At 34.8% G+C, this 27,513-nt stretch overlaps 1 protein-coding gene across 4 annotated transcripts in view; it reads left to right on the top strand.

The window, feature by feature from the left end:
• Window positions 1–27,513, top strand: part of CTNNA2 (catenin alpha 2) — a 465,672-nt gene that overhangs the window by 384,612 nt on the left and 53,547 nt on the right. For all 4 annotated transcript variants that reach the window (XM_090139884.1, XM_090139885.1, XM_031588179.2 and 1 more), the window contains 2 exons: window positions 24,599–24,691; window positions 24,933–25,089. In XM_090139884.1, coding sequence (XP_089996010.1) covers window positions 24,599–24,691; window positions 24,933–25,089 — 250 coding nt within the window. The remainder of the gene's footprint in view (window positions 1–24,598; window positions 24,692–24,932; window positions 25,090–27,513) is intronic.

Raw genomic sequence — 27,513 nt, 5'->3', positions numbered from 1 at the left:
TTGACAATGCATGTATTATATATATGAAAATCCAACATTGCAGATAGATATGAATCTAGTAAACAATTGTTCATTATCTTCCTAGATATAAACTTGAGCTCAATGAGAATATAGAGAGCTGCAAATCTGATGTACATCATTAGGTAAATACTACCTCATTCAGAAAATATCTAGGTGTTATGAGTATGATGCTGTACTCTGAATAATAAGGCTCCTCAGTGTTTGAAATGCTTTTTACAAGTTAATTTGAAGATAGATTTCTAAACAAAAAAACATACACCTTACTTTTCTGCTAGAATAACAGCGTAACGGAAGCGTGGATTGTGATTCAGTAGAAAATTTTTTTAGGTCTCCCTTCCGATACAAGCCATTCTATGATAGTAAAAAGGATTGACTTCATGGCATAGCATGAAAAGTGTTTGGTCTTGTTGCTTTATTTTGAAGTTCAGAGCATCAAATAAAATTGTTAAGTGGATTTTCTTCAAAGCTCCAGAAAGTTTTTCCTTTGGCCCTAAAGAAAGCATAAGGAAATTCAGCTTGAAGACAGTGTCTTGAGACACTTGTAAGTAGTTGAGAAAAGGAGTTTAGAGTGGAAGTGTCATCTCCACAGTGTTTATTGTTACAGTAGACAAGTTATAAAACTCCAGGTAAAAATGTATTTGGGTGATACTGAAGTGGTTTCAAGACTTCAAAAGTTCAAGAGAAGAGTTTCTGCAAGTCTTAATCTCCTTACAATACCTTACGTTTGAAGGCACATGATAGAGAAGGGAGCTGAAGTCAAGATTTATGCTTATACTTCTTGTAGTCAAAAGATTTGTAGGACAGAAGCCCTGCTTCTAAAATGTGAGTGATTTACAGGCTAGTGATGCCACCTGAATATCTTTGCCATTGTAGCTAGGTGAGAAAGTCAAGTCACTGCTTTATAACAGAACCTTTTATCACAGGCAAATAGTTGACTTGGTATTTTTCACATAACACTGAAACTGTTACGTGTCTTTTCAAAGCCTGTAATTCTGCACTTGTATCCTTTGAAGTATCAATTAAATGCCTTGGGTTTTTTTCCTCTTGTAATCAAAATAAGAAAAGTACAGTTCTTACCCATTGACATGCAGAATGTATAGCAGATCAACTGTTACCATTCTGAGAAATAATATGTACCATTTAAAGGGATTTGTAAATTTTACCGTGCTCACAGAAGCATTTAAGAGCCACTATAAGATCCTAATAAGATCCTAAATTAGTGTTGGTTATGCTACTGAAAAGTCTTTTGAATATGTTTTTGTTGAAGAAAAAAAAAATTGACAATGTCAGAAGAAAGGTGACGGTACTCAGAACCATGTATTAAGAAGAGAATAAGGAAATGAAGATACGGAAGTTTTTTGATAGATGTGGGGATAATGCAAAAGAAGCAGTGACTATGTTTCATTTGATGTGCAGTATAACTTCCTTGGTAGGATAATTATTCCTATGGGAATGCTAGCATAACTGACTAGCGTTAATAAAAAAAGGAAAAGATCTGAGGCTTTGTGTTATCCCTGTCAGACAGTATCAAAGGACATCCCTTTTACAAAAGAATGTTTGGTAATTTTGTTAGCTTGTGTTATAAAAACAGAAGTGCATTCCCAAAATGTTGGCAGTAGCAGCTACTGACTGCCATACCTACAAAAGTCAACATCATACGCAGACTGTGGGGTTGGGGGAGCAAAACACCTCCCACTTTAAGAGAGCAGTACGTTTGGGACTGCCTCATGAGACTGAATGTGTACAAATCTATGGGGCCAAAAGACATGCATCCCCAAGCCTTGAAGGAACTGGTTGATGTGGTTGCCAAGACATTCTCCATCATATCTGAAAAGTCATGGCTGTCAGTTGACATCTGTGGTGAGTTGATAAAGGGAAATATCACTCCCAATTTTAAGAAAGAGAGAAAGGAGTTATCCTGGAAGATATGTTAAGGCACATGCAAGGAGGTGATGTGTGAGAGTCAGCACAGCTTTGCCAAGATTGTGCCTCACTAATCTGTTGGCCTGTGATGAAGTAGAATGGAAAGGCAACTGATACTATCTGCCTGGACTTGTGCAAGCCCTTTGATATGGTCCCACACCACAGCCTTATCTCTAAATTGGGGAGTTATGGATTTGAATAACAGACTATTTGATGAATAAAGAATTGATAGAATGGTCACAGCCTGAGGATTGAGGTCAGCAGATATTTTACACAGTCTTCTATAGATAGGACAAGGGGGAACAGGTTGCCCAGAGAAGTTGCGGATACCCCATCCCTAGATGCATTCACGGACAGTTTGGATGGGTCTCTGGGTAATGTAAGCTGGTGAGTGGCAACCCCACCCATGGCAGTGGTTGGAACTATATGGTCTTTGAGGTCCCTTCCAACCCAAGCCATTCTATGATTTTAACCACTCACAATTCTCTTGGACGGGAAATAATCACTCAGTCAATTACCTTGATATACACTGTAAGTCAAACACTGTAAGTCAAACATTGTAACAGAAGTAGGAAGCTCTAATATTTCACTTAATCAGGAAAATAGAAGGGTGATCAAATTCCTTGTGTCAGGATTCATACCTCTATCATAAAATCATAGAATATCATATATCCCTGTTTTACTGTAATCCTTGTTCACTTCATTGAATAATAAGAAGCCTAAATAGCATGAATAGATCACTGACAACCTTATACAAAGGTTCTACATAAACATAAAATTTTAATCATACTAATTTGAGACAAGTCATTTATAAAACCTTTAATATATAAAAGCACTACGGACATAAATCATTCATTTCATTTGATTATTTTGAGTCAGTCTTTTTATTTACTGTCTGTTCATCCAGTCTTTCAAATGTACTATAATATTCTAGAACTCATTATTTTCACCCCAAGTAAAAATCTTTTATTTTTTTTCTCTTCTCCATCCCTTTTTGATTAGAGAGTAAGTTCAGAGCCACACCATATATTTTCTTTTGTGAAAGTCCCTGATACCAGCTTTTCCATCTGAAAAGATGTGCAGAGAATGAGATGGCAAAAAGCCAGAAAACGGTAGGAGCTCTGGGGTACAATGTGCAAGTGCACTTTTACCTTATTTTTTTCTGCAGAACCTCTGTTCTTTCTCATCTGTGTCATGGCCAACAATCATCTTTTACTTTATTCTTATTCTTCATTCTTATTTTTAATAAAACTCATCAATTTCTGTTGAGAAAATTCATCACTCCTTTTTTTAATGTACTTATTTGCACATGAAATAGGTGTCAGCTAAATATATTCAATTTTGGTGGCAGTTATTAGAATGATCCATAATTTTCTTTCATTAATGTCAGAAGACAAAAATGTTTCCAATATTATTATTAACATCCCATTCTTTGCCTTTACCTGCCACTTCAGCAATATGTAGATTTTGTCTTCTAGAGAAGTATTGTTTCCCACACCTTCAAACTTTTCCTTCTTTTCATTTTATGATAATATTTAATATTCCAAAAAATGTTTGGCATTTTGAAAGCCATAAGGAAGCATATAAAAGCAGTAGGAGATGAGAAGACTTTCATCATCTTCACAGGAGGTGTGACAACTTCCATCAAACAGGTTTCAATCCATGGCTTCCACCCTGACTGAACTCAGTAGAAATACAGCAGTTCAGATTATGTAAGAATTTGGGTTATACTTTCTCCTTCAAACACCTATGAGTTGTACATGTACAAAAAGTCTGTCTTACTAGAAATTTTGAGGGGTTTTGTTGAACTCACTGGGAAAACTTTTGAAACTTAAACGTTATCATTATATTCACTTTGCAGTTAATAATCCTATAAGGCAAAGTGATTGACCATAGAGTAGACCTGTGATGAATTTAGAAAAAGTCTAATCATCATGATTCCTTTCAGCAGTTCATCATTGAGGCTTTCACGCTCCTTGTTCTAGTTTCTAGATTTAAACCATACTATCTCTTGGATTTTGGTTGACTTGTTATTTACATATCACTTAAAATAGTAAACTAGATAGAAGTAGGCAAGAATCTTCAAGTGTTTAGAAGCCATTGAATGCAGCCTACGCTTTGCTATATATAAACCAGTATAAGTAAATATAGTAAATTTTCAGGATTAATTTTGAATAGCTAGGAACTTAATGATATACAATATGAGACTCATTGTCCCTGACTTTGACCTTAGACTCGTCAGTTGTCCTTTTAGATGGCTACTGTCTATACCCTCTCTATCTCTTACTGACAAAACAAGGATTTCTTTGCAATCTCAAGTTAGGGGCGTTTAGCTAAAATTGGTGGCATGCATTCCTGCTGAAGATACCTTACTCATGCAACTTTAGAGGGAGCCTAACCTGCTAAGGGGCAGCAGATGCCCTTTTAACAGCCAATGCTGAGTTACGTAGAGTGGTCTTAAACCTATAATTACTAATGGCTGAAGTAAAAGTTTTCTCCTGTAGAGATTGTTTTTGTTTTTCTAATTTTGTATTCAATTTCTTACAGTGAGGGCATTATGTTCTTGTAATTACCTTGTTATGAAAACCCAGAATGCTTCATTTACATCAGATTCTTTCCTTGTTTCAACACCATAATATAAAGTCTCTTTGAAAGTGAGAAAATCAAAGACTCGTGTCCATAAACATCAATGTTTCTCCCCTCATGCAGGCTGGATATGTGTTTTTCTAATGTTTTTCTTTAAGCCGCAGAAAAAGAATAATCTGTTGCCACTGCCTGTGGTCAGTTGAATCTCAACCTGTTTGACTGAGGTCTTTGACATTATTTTAGTCCACAGTGTCTGGTCAAAGATGTTCCTGTTTTCATCTTATTTGCACTGGAAACTATCTTGGCATGTGATTTTAGCACGACAGATGGGACACAGATCAACTTGGCTGACCTCTACTTTAAGCATTTAAATAGCTAAAATGATTATATTACCATAAGATAAACTTCCAGGAACTTCTTACTCTGTAGAACAAGCTGAATACTTAACAAGTGCCAATTGCAACCCTGTAATTGCAGTAGATGAAGAGTTCAGTTTTCACAGCAGTTTCATGAAAATGAAAGAAACTTCCACTGACTTTAATGAGAACCATAGGGATAAAATACTTAGCAAACTTACTCCCCTCACTAAGAAAACCAAAATAATACTGATGGTAACAGGCTCCATTAAATAGAAAATAAAAGAAGAGCATCTGAAATTCTGCTTTCATTCTAAGAAACTTTATTACAAAGTTAATATATACATATATATATAATATAATCACCTACAAGGAGACCTTTGGATTAAATTCAGCTTTGTATTTGTACCTCATTATACAATTTTGTCACACTTACATGATAATTATCATTATTATTTCTTCATTTTGATATCTGCTTAAAAGAGCCTTTCATTGTGTTAGAAGACAGTTAGGGTAAAATTTTCTTCTTAAGTTCCTCATGTAGAATACAACTTTGCCTATGGATTCAGGATGAATTCTGCACTTACGAAGAAAGCAGAATATCTTAGTACTTGCCATAAAGGTGCAGAAGGTTTGCTGTAAAGGAAAGGAGCAATGGGGGAAAAAGGCCTCCAAAGATGTAATTGAGAATCATGCAAATATATTCAGTGTTATGGACATGCAAGAAACATTGTCAAGAATAGCAATTAGCCAAATCTAATTGCTCAGATATTCTGTAAAGTAACTTCTCCTTTCAAGCTGATTTCTAATCTGCAAATTCCAAGGTTTTCAAGCTCTCTTTTGGAAAGAGATTCTTGCTTCCCAGTACCTATTTTGAAGTCACTGCCAGGATTTAACTGACATAATGATCATAAATCTTCCAAATTTCATTTTGAAATTACGTATATACAATTAAATTCATTCCAGAATGTGAAGAACCTCCTTTGTAGTCATCTCAAATATATTTGTAAGACATTATTGTAGCTTCCTCTGATGTCCTATTTCCCCATCCTGCCTAGAAACTCTATATTTGATGTAGTTCTCAGTTTTTGAGCATATTCCAAGTGAAGTTTTGCAAGTATTTTGTCTAACAATAGAATTTATTTTCTTAAATTATCACTATTGACTTCTCTTCAACTTTTTCAATATCAGCTTTGATCTCTTATATGCTTAAGCTCGGATCTGTTTTCTTTGGCCTTTAAAATTGATTGTGCAAGTATGATGCTTATTACAGATGATCATCTGTGTATGTTACTTGTCAGAACCATTATAATTCCTTATGACTTATCAGGTGATATAATTTCTATCTCTGCTTAATCTTTTCTCTACTTTCTTTGTCTGATGAACATTGTGGTAATCTATGATCCTTCCACAGCTACTCCAAGAGCTAGCCCAAGTCTTTTTTGTCCTAATAAATGTATCTATATTTCTAAATAAAAGAGGGTCAGAAAACAAATGTAAGAAATGCTATTATTTAGTGGCTTTCTCTTAATTAAGAATATTGACATAGAATATTTTTTTTTCTTAAGAAAACCTTCTTAAAGGAACCATTTGCATCCCTTGTTACACGAGGTACTTGTATTTTATGACAGGAAAGAACTGTGGGGAACATATATAGACCTAAAGTGACAGGAAGACAATGTTCAGTCATCTGTAGAAATCTGCTCTGTGCCTAGAGACTCTAGTGAGGGTATCCTACTTTAAAATAAAGGCTTCTTCCTACAATATTACTTGTTGATGTCTAGACAGAATGATGATGATATGGGAAGCAACAAGTGAAAATTAATTTGGGCTTCTGTTTTTCTTTTTTAACTTCCTTTTTTGGATATGCAGTTTCAACTACTTTACAATGTACTGACGTGTATTTTGTCGGGTCAATACCCTGAAGTATCTCAAGAACACATAAAATGTTTGTGAAGCTCAAATTCTCAGGTAATTGATGGTAATTGTTTGATAAATACACTGACATCAGTATGTGACTGTGTAAGACTGAAAGATGGCAGGATGGTGCAGAAAAATGTGAGTTGCATGAAAAATCAGTAGAAATTTTCAATGAAAATGCCTCTCAATTCAGATGTAAGATGGCTCATTAAATTGTGTTGGAGGCATCAGCCGCTAACATAATCCCAAAGAGAATAGCCCTGACAGTACTGGGTAAGGCTTGTAGGTGGCAGATAAATGTGGCCAGTTTGTTTGCATAACATGCAAAGCCATTTTTTGGAAATGGATCTTGTGCTGTTTATAGTTTTCAGAGCACTCCAAACAAATAAATGCTTTGGGTATTAAATCCAGAAGTGCATTTCTCAGTAATTACAGGTTTGAATTATTTTAGAAAAGTCTAGAACTGGAGAGAAGCTCTGTAAAATTTCTCATGAGTGCTTTCCCAGTAAGAAATGCCATTTTAGGTCAACACAAACTGTTTGTGAATGTTTACTGAATTTGACCAATAGAAAAGTCTCAGAAATTAATAGCAAAGGTTGGAAGGTTGCAGTGCTTTACTTTAAAATTGCAGAGAGGGTAGAATATATTGAAGAGGATATAAAATGTATTCAGTGTCAACCTGAGGCAATTTTTTTGTGATTATTTTTCATTGCAGACAATAAGTAGAAAAAAATGTATTATTTAAACAGCTCTATTTTTGGCATGCATTTCATATAAAGATAGTCTGTTTAGTACAGTTTAAAATTTTTATTTTCTTATTATGAAGGAGTTTTCCTGAATCTGTCGTATGTGTTTAAAATAGGGCTGTACTCTCACCTATATATATAGTCTGCTTAATAATAGTCTTGACGAAATATATGAGGATAAAATTAATGCATTAATAATATATTAAAGCATGTAGGAATTCTTGCATATATGAGAAGCTTGATCACGTTTCCTGCAGTAGTGTATAATATCAAACATGATTCACTACTGTTATTGAACTATTTTACTCAATCCCACTCATTTGGTTCAGTTACTATACCCTTCATTTCCTTCCTTAAGCTAAAATACCAAAGTGCTGTTTTTTAGGTGAACAGCCTATATATTCATTATAACAACCACCATTCTTGTTTGGTGAGAGAAATAAGTGTTAGCTGTGATTGTGGTGATAAACGTTAGTTATTAAAGAAAGTAAAATTTTTCTTCACAATATTTAATGTTTATTTTAGAAGACAAGAAACAACCCTATAACGAGATCATATAATCTTGGTTATTTCCTGTTCAAAAATCTTGATTTTTTTTTTTTTTTTTTTAAGATGCTCTGGAGCCACAGTTGGCCAGAAGCAAAGAAGCCATTAAAAGGAAACATTTCGATCTCGTTTCCTGTGATTGTCTTTTTGCTTCTGAGTCAATACATTGCATGAGACACAAGTTCTGTAACTTGAGTTAGGAAGAAAATACTTCTTACTCTACAAAAAACATACTGAATAAAGGGATTGTTTTACCTTGAAACGTGAGCTAATCTTATAATAATCAGAAAAAAATATATCTTAGTGTTTCGAAACTCAATATCTATTTAATGTGAGTTCATACTCTCTAGACATAAGATATGTTGAAATTATTGTCTTTATTTCAACTCACAGTTTCTAACTCTGGAGAAATACACTAATAAACAAGCAGTGATATTTTTCCCATTTTAAGTGTAAACAAACAGGTAGAATTGATTTGTCCAGAACTAGAATTTTCTTCTGATATTTAACTGCTTCATTCTGCATCTGACAAAAGGATGACTTTTTATTTGAAACTCTATTTGAAAGGGCTTCTGAATTACATGTAATTGACTGCATTTGGTTTCAGATCGAAACCTTACTTTTCACTACATATAGTGCATAGTGTTAAACCTACATGCTGGGAAGGTGACAAGTGTGTTTTGTAGCCAGTTGGTTGGAGTGTTGTCTACAATAGTTAAAGGTGTGGGCTTGAGCACCTTGAGGCAAAGAATGGAAATAGCCCTCAATGTCTAACAAAGTTGTTGTGTCTTCTTCCTGATGTATTTTAAAATCAAGGAGACTCTACTGGTGTTGGAGAAACAGAATGAAAATGGGAGAGGTCATAACATTTGCAGGAGGTGACAGAAGCTTTTGCCTTTGTTCAGTCATCTGTGTTATGAAAGCAGAACCTGCCTGAGATTTTGTAAAGTTGTTTTATTACCAATTTCTCTGATCTTGAAGCTGGTTTTCATTGACAGTGCTGCATGAAAACCCAAAGTATTGGGGTTTCAATTATAGCAATGATATCCTAGCTGAAATCTGACAACTTAAGACAGATTTTCTAGATTTTGTGAAATAAATGAATAAAGCTAGATAAAAATAAATACATTTTTTTGGTACACAAGCACTAAATCAGCTAAGTTTTCAAATTTTTAATATTTTTGACAGTACTTGAGCTCTTTCTGCTCCTCCCATCAGAACTCAGTCATCATGACATGTTCAACTCATTTGGGAAAAATAGTTACAGCAAAAAAAAAAAGGAAAGGAAAGAAAAGAAAGAAAGGAAAAAAAAAAAAGATAATTATTGTCTCTGGTTAATCTTTGTCAGTACTTTATTTTCTCATGGACAAACGATAAAATCTCTGTAAAGCAGAGTTAAGGCATCACTGATAAGTTAAAATGTTCTCCAAATACATACCAGTTAACTATACATTATCTACCTTTTACAGTGGACTTAAGGTTTTAGCTTATTAAAGAAGAGAATTTGTTGCTTGATTGCAGCAGCTGTGCTATAAATGAATGTTAAGGAAGATGATTATCTTAGTTAATTTGAAAGTAGTTTGTGTGCCAGCAATCTAACAAAGAAAACTTTAGTCTGGCAAATTGTTCACAATTTTGATAAAATAATTATTATTTGGATTTGGTATAAATTCTTTTTTTAATTGACTTATCCATTACATAAAGTGTAAAATCTCTTCCCAATTAAAGTGGAGAAATTAAAGAATTTGTGTAGCTATTCAGTAAACACAGAGCTTAAATTTCAGTTTGAACAAGTAAACCGTAGGCAGCTTATAAAAGACTGTCTCTCAGTGGTCTGCTTGAAGCTTGTGACTTCAGTATCCATTCTGTCCACATCCAAGTTTAGGGAACACTTTGGGAACCCGCAATCTGAGATACTCTTTTTTGGGAAGTATATTCATCACTCTGTGTAAGCTAGTTAGATTGGTTTGGAGAGTAGTTTTCTTTTCTTTTCTTCACTTTGATACCAATATGGAAGGAATATATTGCTGGCTGGCTGACCTGGACATTCAAGGAACCATAAGGACATTGTGAAGTAGGGAGCAGGAAACTATGAGTAATGATCATCAGTTTTTATCGTTACATGGCCACTTTCTGCATACTGAGGTGAATATATAGAGATCTGGAAATCACATACTGCCATTCCTTAAAAAAACAAAGCCTTTTTCTTTTTTCTTTTTTTTTTTTTTAACAAAAAGCAAAGAGTCCTTCTACATAGGCTATTTGGGAATGGAAATATGAAGTTCAAATGTAAAGAGCAGCTTTACATTTACTTTATAATATAAATACATAAAAATACTTCGAAATCTTTCATAATATAGTGCAAACTTGCACTGTCACACTCGGGTATCTTTCCTTAATTCCAGTTTGAATCATGTTTCTTAGGAGAAAAAAAAAAAACATCACTTGAGAGCTCTCCAATTGGCATTTGTCTGAAGGGCAGTGAATGCAATTGAAGTTGCATTGCATAAATCCAGAGTAATAACATGAATTCAATCCAGTATGTCTAATTATACCAGTATAGAAGAATGCAGCATCTGTCCTATTTTATATTTAGGATTTTTTCTAAAGATTTATTCTTAGCTTGAATGTTAGTTTGAATGTCAGTGTCAAATGTCAGCTGGGGTGTTAAATGTTAGTTTGTTGTTTGCATCTTTGTTCCTTTAGCCCATGTAGATTAAGCTAGCATTCCTCAGCTTGTTGACACAGTGTAGGTTGTTTTTCCCTCCCATAAATCATGTGAATTCAAGTAGAACATTAAGACTTTCGACTTGACTGTGTTTTCTTTTAAGCCATTCTCTAGAAATGAGATCAAGTTATTCGAAGTTAATCACTTCTGCGCTCCCTTTTGAAATTGAGTGCTTTCCTAAACTGGGAATAGTGTAACAATCATCTGTTCTTCTATTCTATTCTTATCTTCTATTCTAAAATGAATAAAGCTGATCTCAAGTACATCAGTGTTTTCTCAATGTAATTTCTGCTCAAATATCCTCGATTAATGTTCATTTACCATAATTATTTTTTTTACTTCTGAGAAAAAACAATTTAGGAATTTTGACTAATAAATGATTTGAAAAACATTTCCTTTTTTTTTTTTTCCTTAATCAAAAAATCCCTAAATGGTTGTGTAAGAGTATTGGCTTGTCTTTGTGCATATTTGTATGAAGCTATATTATCTCATTTTAACCAAACAGGTAAAGAAGCATTGCAGCAACATACTTGTAACCTAATTTCAATGGCACTCTGTGTCACTACACAATTATCTGTGATTTTACACTGTTTTGTGGTGTTTCTGAAGATTACAACATAAAATCAGTATAACAGGTAGCAAGCAAGAGCTTGCAGACTGTTGACTGTCATTCAATCGGAGTAGTTTCTCCAATTGGAACAGCCTAGGGTAGGTTATGTTTCCATTGACTCATAAATGAAATTGGTTTCCCTGTGTTTATGCAAATAAACACTTCACCATCCATTATGCTCAGACTTCTGAGCTCATTTCTCCTATTGCTTGCACTGATGTATATCAGGATTAATTCTACTGAAGGTGATGACGAAGTTGTCCTAAATACACGAGAAAAATTGATGATTTGGTAGTGTGGATTTCATAGCAAGCTGTAATTTTTGAAGAAAGAATAAAATTAGTAGCAAAAACTTCTAGCAATGTGAATCCAAGTTGCAGCATGTTTTATTGCCATTTGGGAATTGCTGTCTTTGGGACAAAACTCTGTTGCATGTTTGGTTCTGAGACACACTGTCAGAGCACTTATGCTGGTCCTTCCCCTGTCCTTTTAACTGGCAGTAAGCTGTCATCATGGAAGTTGCCAAGGGGTTTAGAGAGCTAAAAAATATTGCAATGGAAAAAAACAGCAAGGATTTAAAAAATGAAATGTTTTTAAAAAGCATCGGTTCTCTGACAGTGGAAAGAAATATGTGCATATAATAGCTGGAACAAAATATATTCACTGGCCCTTTGGTTTCTTGTTATTCTGGCTTCATTCTGATGCAGTTTCTTCTGTTTAATATCAATTTATAAAACTGTGTTACATGTTCACTGACCCCTGATAACTAAACAAATCCCAGTGTGCAGCTAGATGAATAAATCCCAGTTTAATATATGCTGATGATGGTTCAGTGAATTTATAATAAATTAACCATTGAAAAAGCAGGTTGGAAGAAAAAGCAATAGGAACAATCTGGGTTTGTGATACAGCATTCATTTCTAGTGCTAGTGTACTATAGATATATTTTTATACAGACTACAACATATTCTTCAGTCAACCAATACTGTGGTGAACTTTTTTTTTTTTCCCCCGAAGAAAGAAATGCTTTGATAATCAATTGCCACGATTAGAAAATCCTATTTTGTTTATTTCTTTCTATACTGGATTGGTTATAGGATTCATTTCTACTTTGGTTTATCAGAGAGTGTGTTCCATGAGTCAAAGCTGGTGCAAATTGCTAAGGCTTTGCAGAAGAGGAACGAATCTGAGGATCTTCAGCTTTGTCTTGCTGGGCTAATTCTTAATCAATTAAGAGTTTTGGCTGTTTTGGTTTAGTGTTGGTGAGTTTTGTATTTCTACTTCAGAATTGTCATTGACTGAAATATTGAGGATGATCTACAGTTCTTTACTCTGCAAGTGCTTAAATGTTTTTTAGAGATACATTTGAACATCCTCTGCCTCCTTACACATGCAATTTAAAGATTTTATGTATATATAAATTCCTGACACATTTTAATCAGTTCAAGGTTTCTGTTAACATTTCTCATTGTTAGAACAAGGATTGACTTTCAAATACGTAGAATTGTTGAGCTTACAGTGTTAAATTTTAAATAGCATAAGTAGTGCTCAAAAATAACTTTAGATCTGCATTACTTGGGGTGTCTAAGACATTACAGACATCTGAGTAGAGACAGCAATAGCAGTGCATTAAGCAGATCAGAGAAACCAGTGTGTCACCTCTTCTGAAGATAACTCGCCAGAAAAATAAAAATCCTTCAAAGATATATTTTAACATTTTTCCTTTGGTCTTCCAAGCTTGTGAAGGTAGTGTAGGAGCCTAGGTAATATATGGAAATTTAATTTACAAGATGAAAATGCTTAGGTTCAAACACTGATCCATTCTGATGTTGTTTCAAGTGAAGAAAAGTATATGCAGAATTTTAGATACAAATGTATTTTACACTGACATATGAAATTTCTCAATACATCACACTTCAAGGGGTTTTGTTTGTATTTTTTCAAGTACTGAAGTTTGGTGAAATTATGACCATATAAAAGTTGTTTAATGGATGAGAATAGCCTTACTACTGTGTAGTAGGTGAGTATTTTCTTGTTCTTTTCACTCAAAATCTGAGAGCTGAGATTCAGATTTTAGTGAACAAAATTCAGTAAAAGATAAATGTCATTTTTCTTGATGATGTTACTCAATCTTAACATCACAAAAGTGAGTGGGCCCTACTTCTGATTAGTGCTTGCTCATTGCAGTTGGTCTGGTACATCTGGTTTCACGTAGAGCAGTAGAAATTCATACTATCATCTATGTAGATCTGTGAGACTGGGTTTAACAAACAGCTGTAACACACGGATTTGTTAAAGCTTATCCTGTCTTCAGATGAGCATCATCTGTCAAGTTTGCTTTCGGTTCTAATTTCCCCAACTTCTAGTAATATTATATTGTTATGCAGTAGAAAAGATGCTCCAGATGAAAGTAATCTAACTTCATCAGAATATTCCTAAAATAAAAAGAAGCTTGATTTACCTATCTTAATGAAGGATGTAGGGATATCTTACCTTCTGCTTGCTCCACAGACAAGCAGTCCATGGGTTAAAGAAAAATACCTGGATGTAATCATGCGTGAAGTCATTGCTTCTTAAAACAGCATGTGATGGGCCTGACTAGAGACTTAATAATGATCTGTTTTATTGGATATGTGCTTGTATTTCCTATATTTTGGGTGTTTGTATTTTTTTTTCCTTTCTGAGAATATATGAGGAAATGTTTCATTTAGAGATGGATCTTGGAAAGCTGAGTGATGACCTCTTATTTGACAAAGGATACCTTTCTGATCAACACAGGGAAGAAATAGACCCTTCCAGTCCCATAATTCACTCCTTCGCCTGTGGTTGATTTTAAAGGTGATTTAGTGAAAAGGTCATGTAGAAGCCAGAAACCAAAGTACTAAAGGAACTCCTTGGCCTCACCTAGTATTTCACATATCCAGAATGGTATCAAAGGTGTTGTTTTCAACACGCCACTATAAAAGTTCCTATAAAAAGCATGATAAAACATCCTATTACTACAAAACCTGTCTTCTCATAACCACCACATAACCCCACAGAAACAGTAAATGTAATGTTTCCTAGTTGTGTTTTTTCAGATGTACAGTCCTTGTAGTTTGTAGGAACAAATATCTTTTATTAGACAAGGAGCTGTGCGAACACCAGATGTTATGAATATTGGTTACTTAGAGATTTGTATTTCTGGCCAAATGTCAGATCCAGCTGAAGGTTTTTCCACAGAATTTATGAAGCCTCTCACCTATTCAGATTCCTCAGTGTGGGCTAGTAGGTATACTCATTCCTCAGTGACACATTAAGGGACTAATAAGGCATGTCCTTAAAACAATGACCTATTTTCCTTTATTATTTAGGAATATTATTACCACTGAGGTCTTCATCTGCTAATTTGCATTAATTCATCAAAAGCTTTAAAAAAATGATTCAGGTGGACTGATGGAGAGGCTCTGCAGTTCCGTCATGGACCCATCGACCTTTTGAACTAGCAGTTCATAAAGGAGCCCAAGACATTATTTATATTCTTATTAAGTCTAATAGCAGAGAGAATGGACTTATTATACTGGTCTCTGAACATCAAGATGACAATAAATTGCAGCACAGTGAATTGAAGATCTATGTGCAGTCCTGTCTAGAATTTTGATGTCAGTTTTGATTTCTTGAATAGATGTTTATTCCCATTGAATGTTTAATGCTAAAAGTTGCGCAAAGAGCTCTGATATCAAAACTCATTATTAAAAACTATTTGCTTGTGAGCTGCATTTATATGACAAGTGCCTCTTTTTTGGATAAGGAAAAGCCTGAAAAAGCCTAAAACAGCACTTTGTAAAACATAGGAAGTAATCTTGGTTTTGTTAAATGGTTTTGAGTATTTATGAGCTAATGATGATCCTCCGTAAAGGTAATCAGCTTTCATGCATAGAACTGCAAGTGTGTGAGAACAGGGATATAATGTAAGACTGAGTCAGAAATATTGTTTCTGTAACAGTTTTTAATCAAATAAACGATATGGTTGAACTACGACAAGTATTTCCATGTTTATATCAGTAGCAAAGTACAAAAAAAATTATAAGAAAAAAATGCAGTCTTGAATTAAGGGAAAATATAATTTGAATTCCAGCATATGGAACAATGAATAGTACTTCTTTTCTTTTTTCTTTTTAATAATATAGAACTGGTGAAATGCCTCTAATTTCTATATACTACTTTTCCGTGAAATGATCTGGATTTCTTAACATCACATGCTTGTATTTTAAAATTGGGATCATAAATATGACTTTTTCAAGAAAGAAGAAACTGTGCTTGCAGGAAAACGGGCAACTCAGGAGATGAGTAAAGTAAATGATATTTTGATCAAATATGATCTCTCTCCATGCCAGGGCATATTGATAGGATTAATAGAAGATGAGGCATCTAATACTGACACTTAGTCAACACATTCTTGCTTTGGGCAGATGATAACATGGTGCACTAATGTTGAACTATTTCTAAATGATTGTAAAACACTTTTATAGAATCACTGCACAAAAATTACAGGCAAAATCTATCTTTTTTCTGAATGTGGCTTATAAAGTTTTTAATATATTATTCCAAACAAAAATATCTTTGTTCGCCCCTATGAAGGCAGTCATAATCTTTCACAAGCTTTTATTTGTGAGCATGGAACTAATCAGTTGTGATCTCTTTAAAAAATTTGCATTTTACATCTTCTCTACCATGATAATCTCAGATTTCTTTCACTCTAGCAACCTTTCTTCTCATGCAATACCACCAGGTTTTCTCCAGTTGCTGTTGTATGGTTGTACGTATATAATTTGAAGATGTCTCTACCAGTGCTATCAATCACAAGCAGTTGTTATAGATTGTTACACAATTCTTTCTAAATATGCTCAACTTCAGCTCTAAAGTTGGTTCTGTCTAGCTCAAAAATTGCATTTCTTTAGGGTTCAGTAATTGTAATTTGTGATTATCCCCTGAGGTCTCTGACAACACACTGTGTTAATATCTTCAAAGCTTCTGTTTCTATCTTGGTCTTTTTTTATGTTCTTACTACAATCCCTTTTTTTTTTTTCTCCAACAACATTCAAAATATAGTTCCCTGATGATGTGGCTAATGTTTAATTATCATAGCCTAGTCAGGCATGCATCCCTGTTCCAGGGTCACTGAATAGTTTGCCAAACCAGTGGACTGTTATTAGAAAGATGGATTACTTTGGTAACTACACGCTATTAATATTTATTAATTATAGCAGTGCCAGTGGTGTGTTGTCAAAACAGCTTTCAGGATCAACTCATACACATTGCAGTCTTTTAAATCTTGTTTCCCTAGGACACCAATTGCTCCCTTGTCCCTTGGGTTTTTCAGTACACACAGTTCATAATTCATTATGTGTTTTAGTAACAGCAGCCTTCCTAACAACTGGACAGAAAAGATTTATATAAAAAATCTGAATTTCTATCCTTTTTTGTTGGAATGCAAACCAAGAAGTTGTTTTCATATTTTTGCATCCTTTGGGGCATAAAAGATACTGATGATTAAGGTTTTCATTCTTTGGCATTACAGAAATGTTGCTGTCATTTTTTTCTGTTCCTCTGTATTCCTTGTTTATTGTTTGTTCTTTTTTTTTTTTAGTATGAATAGCAAAATGTGGAAGAATAGTTCTAAAAAAGCCTTTACCTACTGTCGAATTAAACTGAAAAGTAACTTGATCACACTAACAAAGGTAAAGGAATATCAAGGTGGGTTACTGTCTCTGACCTCTACACAAGGAATTCTTGTCACAGGTTTTACCTTCACTTTCTGTGACAGGAAGAAAATACCTGTATCGTTGCAATATAAAATGCATTTATACCTCTAACTCAGAAAATCAGTAAAACACATTAATTCCACCTATCCAACCAAAACTCAGCAGCTGTGTTAGCTGTGTGGTTTAGAGCAGGATATCTGCTACATGGCTGCCTGAATAGATAGACCATATAGAAGAGACTACTAACAGCTCCAACAGCTGCTTTCTTGTAGGAGAATGACTGCTTTTCATCAGTGCAGTGCTTTGTTTCTCAAGCAGACCAGATAAAGGAGTAATATGGTTTTAGCAGTATTTTTTTTTTTTCGGCTAACTCTTACTCTTAATTCCTCATGGGTCGCCACAGTTGTTTGCTGGTTATAACTTTGTCAAGAGATGTACAGAGACAGTGTAAGAATATGGAAAAAGAATTCAGAAATGGCTCCAATCTAAGGAGTAAATCTTTGAAAGGAGATATCCACATCCATCACCCAAAGCTGAGAACCCACTGCATTTCCTACCCTTGAGGCAGGGAGCCCAGAAGAGAAGCCCTTTTCTTCTATCTCCATCTTTTACCAAGCCAGCCACGGTGCAGGTGTGTAGGTTCCCCATTATAACTGACTATCAATTAATTGTATTCCATCTGGATGACTTGGAAGCACTCTGAAGTGCAAGAAAGAGGATCATGTGTAATTCCTAAGGAAGTTTGCCACCAAAGCAAGAAGCATTTCTATTGATTTCAACTCAGGGCAATAACATCTGCACCCACTTTTCTAAATTCCTCAAATTCTGGTTTATTTTAAGAGATAGTTGGACACAGAACCCATACCAGATGTGAGTTCTAATTGTGGGAATGTGTCTTCATGTATGGTAAATGGGAAAGCTACAGACCTGTTCACTCCATCTGAGGATGGGGCTTGATAGTTCTGGCAGTGCTCCAACATAAGTACCCAGCAGCATTGATTAAATAAATCAGTGATTCCAGAATCCTTTTTTTTTTTCAGTTTCAAATTGGAAAATTGCTCAGAAAAAATCACCTTTATTTTCTATAACCAGTTTGCTTTCCCCTGTTTTCCATGGAAAAGGTTTGAGCTTACCCTGCTGAGAAATAGCTGTTGTCTGGAATATCAGTCTGAAACTGCACGTATACATTAGCATCACATCTAGTGATTACTCCTCTTGTTTTAGGAGGCCTTTGAACCAATCAGGAGTGTTTATCACAGTTGGAGCTCATCAGTGCTATGTAGAAACTTAATCTGTTCTAGGAAGAAACAGTTGTATGCTCAAATTCCATGTTAGAAAAGAAAAAAAAATAGAAAGGTCATCTTGTCTAAAATCATTATTCTTGTGTTATTTTAAGATGGTCAGACATAATGCAATATCTATTTCATGTATTATTTACTGTCAGCTCTGTAATTGAACATTATTATTTCTTAACTATGAAAATAGTGAAGTGGAATCATTTTTCAAAGTGCTTCATTTTTTATCTCACCTCCATTCTGCCCTGTAGACAATAATCATGGCATGTACCAGAACTGACGTGGAAAATGGAAGGGAAGCGTCAATAGTTTCAATAGTTCAAGGGATCACTTCAATATTATGTTACAGAAAGTCTGAAGCTGGGATTTCTGCATTTTAAATTGACCTTCCATATGGCTTAGGCATCTAATACTCTTATGTTTCTTTAAAAAGTCTCTGTTCAACACACACTGAATTTCTTGGAGTCAGAGGTAATTTGAACTTTACCAAAAGCAGAAATCTCTTAAGGCTCTTCCAGTTAAATCTCATGTAGAAGTCACATGAGAATTTGTATATGTGGTAAAGCATTATTGCTATATATATATGAATGAATATACCACTGACCTTTTGAGAAGAGAGTTTTTTGTAGGTTCTGCGGGCAGTGTAGGTAATGTAAAATAAAAAATTCAACTGTTGTGCTGAAAATTACCTGTAGTTTTCCAATGTCCTTCTGCTACCAACCTGCTTAGATATGAACAGACCATGTAAATGTATGAGCAGTTTATATATGTTGAGGGTTTGATGTTAAAAACATCAGAGCAGACATCAAACTCAGATCATTTGTAATTTACAAAAGAAATTCCATTTTTTTCTGCTGTTCATAGAGTTAGATGTTTAATACTTGTGAATTAATATCGTAAAAATGCATCTCTTTTTAAGTATGACTGTGTGGCTGAGGTTCCCATGTGAAATAGACCCTGAGTAAGATACCACGATACAGAATTTTTGGTGCAGTACAAATTGGCAGTGAACTCCATGAAGAGGAAGAAACTGTACTCTGTGACATCGTGACTTTTGGCACATCTTTTTGTATGTATGAAAGCATCCTGTCTAGTGATGAATAGGATTTTGCTCATAATATAATGCTTGAGTGAATACAGTCAGGATAGTTTGAAGGTCTTGGATAACTCAACTCTAAATTCTTGTTTAGTAAATCCTAGTTGTGTCTCCAAGAATATCACTTATTATTGCTGGCTGTTTCCAGCAATACCACCAACATTAATATATGTCAAAATTTTGAAGGATTCAAAGATGAAAAAAATATTTGAATTAATGGAATACATGGATGGAGAGATAATTAAAACTAATAAAGATGTTGTTGTTCAGCAAATCACCTCTCCTCAGCTGAAACCTGGTAGCTCATTATTTACTTAACTTTAGTCCACTATGAATAAAAGAGTTTTACTTAACTCAAGCAGAATAAGTCAGAAAATTTCAGTTTCTCAAATGTGTGGAGTAGACACATAAGTTTGCTTGTGTCTTGAACCTTATTTAAATTATTCTATTTTAAGGAAATATAGATTGACTTTTTCTGTTTTCTAATATGTCCATCAGTTATTTATAATAGTTTGAATAGGAAAGGCATGCATTATGAAAGTTATGTATTATATAGATACATTTCTAAGGAATGTACAAAATTAAGACAAACACTGTAATCTTTGTCTTGGATGGTTAATTGGTTGAGGAAGCTGAATAGAGCTTTTATCCTGTTCTTTCTAAGCAATCCATAGTATAAATAAATAATAAAATAATAATTAAAAACCCATCTATATATGTTAGCTGCAATAAAAATCTTTTATGGTTGACATGAAGGACATTATAAATTAATAGTCATAATTACCTATAATAATACAACAAGCTCAGTCAAAAGTTGAAATAGAGTAGTTTAGAAACACAACTAAAGATAGCTATATCAAATTCTCATCAGTGTAAAAATAGCATGAATTGGGATAAACTTTCCTCGATTATTTTAATAATGTAGAGTGCAATGTTATAGCAAAAGTTTTCTTGTCCTGTAGTGCATGTGGCAAATCCAGCTGAAGTGCATTAATCCAAATTTTGATGGAGTATGTGAGGCTGTGAGAAGTAGCAGTCTACAATGCTACTTTGTGCTGCCTGTCTTCACTGGTTATTACCCATACCATCTAGAGAAAAAGTAGTGTAGGCATTGTCTAGCCATTCAGTAGTTAAATTTCCAGCTGCCATGTATCTCTGCTGTTTTAATAAATCCAGTCCTTGATGTATACTTTCAACCACTGTAGTAAAAATTCACATTAGAAACCTTTTCCATCACACCTGTATCTGCATTTAATGCAGGGGCTGCCTGAGGCTGAAATACAATCAAGTACATGCAAATAATTTTTACTGGGACTCATTCTGCATATGTTTTGAATAATTTAAACATGATTAAAGATACCTAGCAAAATGCAGTGTTGCATCCTGGGCTATCAATACTACTGACAGGGAAATAAATAGGAAGGCGCTGGTGTGCACTTTTCCACCTCCCCAGTTCTAGGATTGGTTCGGTGGCTTTGTCGATTTCAGAAAAATACAACATCACTGGAGCTGCAGGGTTTATTTTCTTGTTCATTACTTTTCAATACTCTCGAAGGAAAGGTTTAAGGTGTTTAGTAATTGTTTTGATGGTGTAAAAGTAGCTTAGCAGACCTGAAATTTGGGACAGTAGTGTTTTTCTATGCAGCAGTCTCGCTGTTATTAAGTTCCCCCACGCATTTAGAGGATGATTCATGGTTCATCAATGCTGGTGTTTAAAGTGTGTTCATTCATAGATGTACTTTTCAGACAGTTCACAATAATCTAGTTACAAAGTTAAGTTTTCTTTAGGCAATCAATGAATTCCAGAAACATAGCACACAGCAATGAATAAATAAATAAATAACATTAGCCAGGTACTTCCACAGCCTCTCATAAATTCTTTTCTTCAGTGATTCAGTAGCAACAGAGTACTTGAAGCATAAAGGTAAAGGCTGTCAAATCAAAGTTTTGGCACATTGGCAACTGTGATAATACACACCCTTCTTAATTTCCTTTCCAAGCTATCCATTCCGTCCAATGTTAGATCTTTGGAGTGGAATATTATATGAATTCCCAATCATGAAGTGTTTGAATTCTTCACAGTACATGCTATATTGAATATGTACATGCAAAACTGCTGGTCAAACTGAGGGAAAAGGAAAAAAGTAGAGGTAGAGTTGGCTTGAGAAGAATCCAGGGATGCAGTCTGGTCATGCATGGGTGGGATCAGGAAATCCAGGGCAGAGATGAAACCGAACATGGCTAAGGATGTAAATAACAGAAAGAGATTTTATAGATACATGGGTCAGAAGAGAAAGAGAAAGGCAAAGGATAGCATACCTCCTCTGATAAATGAGAGGGGAGAACCATAGAATCATAGCACGGCCTGTGTTGAAAAGGACCATAATGATTATCTAGTTTCAATCCCTTGCTGTGTGCATGGTCTAGAACCTGATGTGTCAGCTGAATGGGGTAGAATTGAGTCTAAACTTCTTTTTTGTTTGTTTGGTATTTCTGTTTGTTTGTTTGTTTTAATATAAGCAGGAAAAATATTGGAGTTGTTAAATTTATAGTAGGCTAAAATATATTGAATTACCTCATGGACTCCATGGATTCAGCATGCATATAGACCTTATCTTGCCAGAAATACTAACTGTTGGTGTCATGCTTATGTACTTGATAACAAAGGCAATCAAAATAATTAAATAGCATGGTATTTTGTGATCGATTGCACCTAAGATTTGTATGGCTTCACAGATGTATACTTAAATAATACCACTAAAATGTAAGTTTTAGAAAGTAGTGTCTATTTCTTGCTGTTTCAAAAATAAGTTTTGAGTGTAGTCATAGTACTTCTCATTTGTAGTGCTAAATTCAATTTTATCCAGGTTGCATCTACCTCTGTAGAATTTCCTTATCTCTGCTTATTTGGCATAATCAGATCTTCCCATGGTTCATGCCAGCATACTCCCAGCTGAACTGTAAAACTAATACTGCTTTCTGACTGGTGATGATATGGGACGATACTTGAAAAAGACTTAAAATATACCACAAAAACTCTTTAGATTAGGATTATACATGATATATATCAATGTGTATTTCTTTAAGTAGATAACTAATGCTCTTTTGATGCATATTTAAGGTTGCCTTAGATTATATCTGTACTACTACTGTACTGGTAGCAAGACCCAAAACACTCTTCAGAACTCTAAATTATTTTATAAAAATGAAAGAAAAGGCTTTCTCTAATTATCTATGTATCCTTTCCTGGAAAAGCAGAACATTTAAATTTCTAAATACTATCTCACTAGATCCTGCTGTAAGAATAATTAACAGAGACAGGAAAGAAATAAGCTTTGCTTTCACAGATTTTGTTCTGCAAAGTCCTTCTCCAAGGGAACTCGAAAGATCTGCTTAATCACTTGATTGCCATTTCATGACACCCAGTTTCTTTCAGTCTCATATCTCGCTGCTGTCTGAGAAGTAAGATGTGCAATGCATATTTGGAGCCTTAGGACAGATTTTCATCATGATAATCACAAAATGAAAGGGCAATCTCAAAAGCACTTATTTTAAATACAGGAAGCTGGCTTTTGCTGAACCTAATACCATTTTGTGGCTTTTAAGGTCTGTAATTTCTACTCATGTTACTGCATTCTAACTATTATCCTGCTTAGCTTTTGTTTCTCATGAAGATTAAAGTGATCTGTTTGATGTGCACAAAGAAGGGAGTTTAGAGAAATGGTAAATTAATTGGAAGTTGTCAGCTTCAGAGAACATTTTTGACATGAGCACTGTAAGGCGGTTAACAAACAGACTAACTCATTTGTCTCATCATGAAATGAAAATAAAAATCACAACATTATGATAAAATCTTGACTAGGAAATGCCTGTAAGACTTCGAAGCCTTAGGTTCTTTTCCTCCCTGGGCTTTGGCACTGTGATATATGCAAACCACGTTCTACATAACTGTGAAGTGAAATAGGTTCTATGAAGAACAGATGGACCAGGGCTAATGTTGCAATGTGCATTGGAGACGAGAATAGATTAATACCACAAGGGGAAGCTGGAGGAAAATTGGAAAGATGGGGGTATTTGAACTAATTCATGAATCATTTCCAACTGATAGTTATGCCTTCAGGCACAGTGAATAATATCAAGGAAGCATATTTAAAATTTGATAAGTTTATCTTAATGTGGATTAGAATTAAGAGCCATACTTTCAGATGATTAAAAGAAAAATCATGTATTCCCCTGCCCAGAATATACCTTTGTGATTTAAATATTGCTGATGAGCACAATTATGTGCCTTGTGGCATGAATTGCTCTTTTGAAAACACATGGTAGCTTCATGGACTTGGCACACAGCTTTTGAGGATGGATTTTTTTTTTTTTTGCACAGAGCCCTGTAGGAGAACATGTTCTACAGCTTGTATCCAAACACAGCTATGCAGATCTGTGCTGCTTGGAGGCATGTGCTGATTGCTAGATCTCATTTGCGATTAACCTGAGAATTCGGGTTCTTTTGACATGCTTAGGATTATCAGGATCTGAAATAATTAAGGTACTCAAAAAATACGTATTTTCTGAGTATCAGTGTCAAGATTTTGTTTATGGGTGGCAAAGCATATCATGTTTTAGGATTCTTCATCTTTACAAAAACTCAGTAGTGTATGGATGAGCCCAATTACTATTTTTAATGGTTAATAAAAATAAAAAAACCTGTAAAGAAAAGCAAATACACAGATAATTGTTTGGATGCTCCACATTCTCCGTTTGACATCTTGGGAGATTATTCTCAAGCTATAGAGGAGAGTGCAGAATGACAGCAGGGTAAGATTTTGGGAAATAACTAACAAGAAAAAATGGCTAGTTCTATTTGTGTTTTGTTTTCAGTTAGGAAATAATCTACATAAGTTTATCTTCATCAGCAAAGAAGATCCTGGATCGTGCCTCTTTTGTTCGATTCTTTCATTCTAGGAAGGCTCAATAGGAGAAAAAGGCGTGAATCACCTGCCTAAAACTTGATTCTGCTGATTTCTTTATAGGTTGCAAATCTGGCCTGTTCTATCTCAAATAATGAAGAAGGTGTGAAGCTAGTGCGTATGGCAGCAACACAGATTGATAGTCTGTGCCCACAGGTAAGCATTATTCGTGCTGGAAAGTAACTGAGAACTCTTTCAGCATTAGAGAGCATCTGACAAGACAGACACCCTGGTTGAAGATTTTAGCCTTGCCTTTGTCATTAAACTGTCTTCTGTGTCTGTTGCACAAAAGGAAAAATACATTGGGTATTGAATGGGGTGTAATGCTTTATTTTTAATAGTCTTTGTTCTTTAGCTTGTGAAAATTGTTGCCACTCCTTGTGATTTTGAATAACAGGTAATAAATGCTGCGCTGACGTTGGCTGCCAGACCTCAGAGCAAAGTAGCACAGGACAACATGGATGTCTTTAAAGATCAGTGGGAGAAACAAGTGCGAGTTCTCACTGAAGCAGTTGATGACATCACTTCAGTGGATGATTTCCTCTCTGTTTCAGGTACTGGGATTACTAAATCAAGGCAATGGGTCACAGCTGAAAAAAGCTATAGTTATTAAAGCATCTTTCTTTTTGGAAATCTTCTGCTCTTAGTGGGGGCATCCAAGCCATGCCAATGAATCCCTGGTGACAATGGTTGTTCTTTTGTCTTCCAGAAAATAGCATCCTACATGTGCTTCTATTTCTAAAGAGAAATTTTGTTTTAATTCAGGCATATACAGTGTATGAGTCTCATTTAGATGCATTGTTAGGACATGAGCAGTATGTGCATTTCCGGAGAGATGGAATGTGCATCTGGGTCTCATTTATTGGTGTAGCAATGCATCCAAACAGAAAGAATTAAAATAGTAGTAGAAGTAGCATTTTTTTTTCCCACCTCTAACCTCTCTAGGAAGAACTATAATACAAAGCAAAACCTTATGTAGAAAAGGAGCTGACAAGGGAGGAACACTTGAGTCATTGTCTTTTCTCCATTCTCCTTGTACAGTGCTGCAACTTGTAGCAACTTTGTTATGATACAGTCATATGCAATTTATACTATAATGATATAGTATATATGCAATATATGCTATAATTGCCTGAATTATGATTATTGATTAATAATGATTATTGGTGCAGAAAAATCATTTTTCTATTACAGTTAGGAAGAGGTGAATTTAGTTTTTGTAAATAAGGGTGAACAGGCTTCCAAGGCTAGCTTGCAGAAAGCTAACCTCACAGAATACTCAAGCTTCAGGAGATAGCTTAGCCTTGACTTTCTTTTCTTCTATATACTTTCCTTGACATTTCCTTAATTTCCTGGTAAAAGTTAAATATCTATAGACCTTTATTTTATTCTTCAGTTTCCTCTTCAAATTTTTTTTTTGGTGTTGTATCCCACTATGACAAGGAAGTGGTTTGGGGAACTGCAAGCTTAATTACACTCCACTATTCAGCGCCACTGCTGGAGTGTTTACTGTAAGCCATGACAAAAAGAAAAGAACTCTCAGAATACAAGGGTACTTCAGAACTGTGGGGGTTTATCTGAGGATGCAAACACTTTTCAGCAGTGAAAGAGGGCAGAACATGACATCAAGTGCAGACCCAGCCCACAAGCTTAAGAGTTGGGAAACGTGTTCTAAATGGCCATTTTGTTATTTGTTTAGGGACGGTTGCTCACTCCAAACACTTGTATCCATAAAATCAGAGGTTATTTAATCAGATGACATTTTTCTTTTTTCTCAAATCATTTTTTATCATAACATAATATTGAGAAGCTTTGATGTGGAATAATTGGCTTTATTTCCAAACTTCTCAAGGTAACTGAGAAGTTAATGTAAGTATTGTTTTCAGATTTCTTTCTGATACTGCTCACAGACCATATCCATCATATAAAAATAAGTAAACATCTAATGCATCCAGAAAGCCTGTCACTACTAGCTCTGAGCTTGGGAGCCTCGGCTTACACAGAGCAGCTTTCTTTTCAGCTGTTAAATCAGCGAAGCATCAAAAATGGTCTGGTGTCTGATTAAACGTATCTCATAAAATGACACTTCCTCCTCTTCATATTGAGTGTCACAACTGATGGCATGTTTTATTAATACAGTGCCTACCAAAGGAAGGCACATCCTAATTTTAATCAGTGACTTTGTATTCCAACCAGAGTACCTGCTGCTGCTCAGGAAGAACTTCTTGTGGGGTAAAATTTGACCATGACAGAGTAAAGAAAATGGCAATGGTTAGGAGGAAATATTTTAGCAAGACAGTGTTTTTGAAATACGGACATATAGTCCTGACTTTCAAGTGACTGAGTGACAGCATAGGAACCTTACAGTTTTCATTCTGCATTTAAAATTCAGCATCATGTAAACCATTTCATGGACTCTCAACTTGTCCAACACTGGGTTGCTAACAGTGGAGCTTAGTGTGTCACTCTGTGTTTGTGGCAAAGGAGAATTAACAAAAAGCTACTGATGAACTGATTGGTTTAGTTTTACTTATTCTGAACAAACAGTTGTGTTTTTTTAGCTTACTTGTGGCTGCGACAGAGAAGTAAATTGCTGTTTAGACTTGATGAGTTTCTCAGAGCAAGTTAGCTCAAATACGAAATTCCATAATGGTTTTATTATTGAAATGATTTTTATCTGTACTGGCTGGAGAGAAATGATGTCCAAGCTAGTCAAAGTCTGCTTTATCCTTTCACATTATCTGTATGTGAGGGTACCACATAAACTATCATGTTGCAACATGTGAAACATGTGAGAGTGAATGGCTTAATTCTGAGCCAAGAAAAATTAATGGAACTCCAGGGATTTCCATAAACCTACTTGATATTCCATCATCTGAGCAGACTCACTGTAGTTGACTGTTACTTCAGAATATGCTGTCATATATGATTATACTGTGTGTCATGAAATATTCACATCTTAATACTTTGTGCAGATG

The sequence above is a fragment of the Phasianus colchicus genome, chromosome 4 (assembly GCF_987193195.1).
Source record: "Phasianus colchicus chromosome 4, bPhaCol1.hap1.1, whole genome shotgun sequence".
NCBI classification, from domain to species: domain Eukaryota; kingdom Metazoa; phylum Chordata; class Aves; order Galliformes; family Phasianidae; genus Phasianus; species Phasianus colchicus.
Note: the sequence above shows the minus strand (reverse complement) of the source record. Positions and strands in the feature narration are given on the sequence as shown.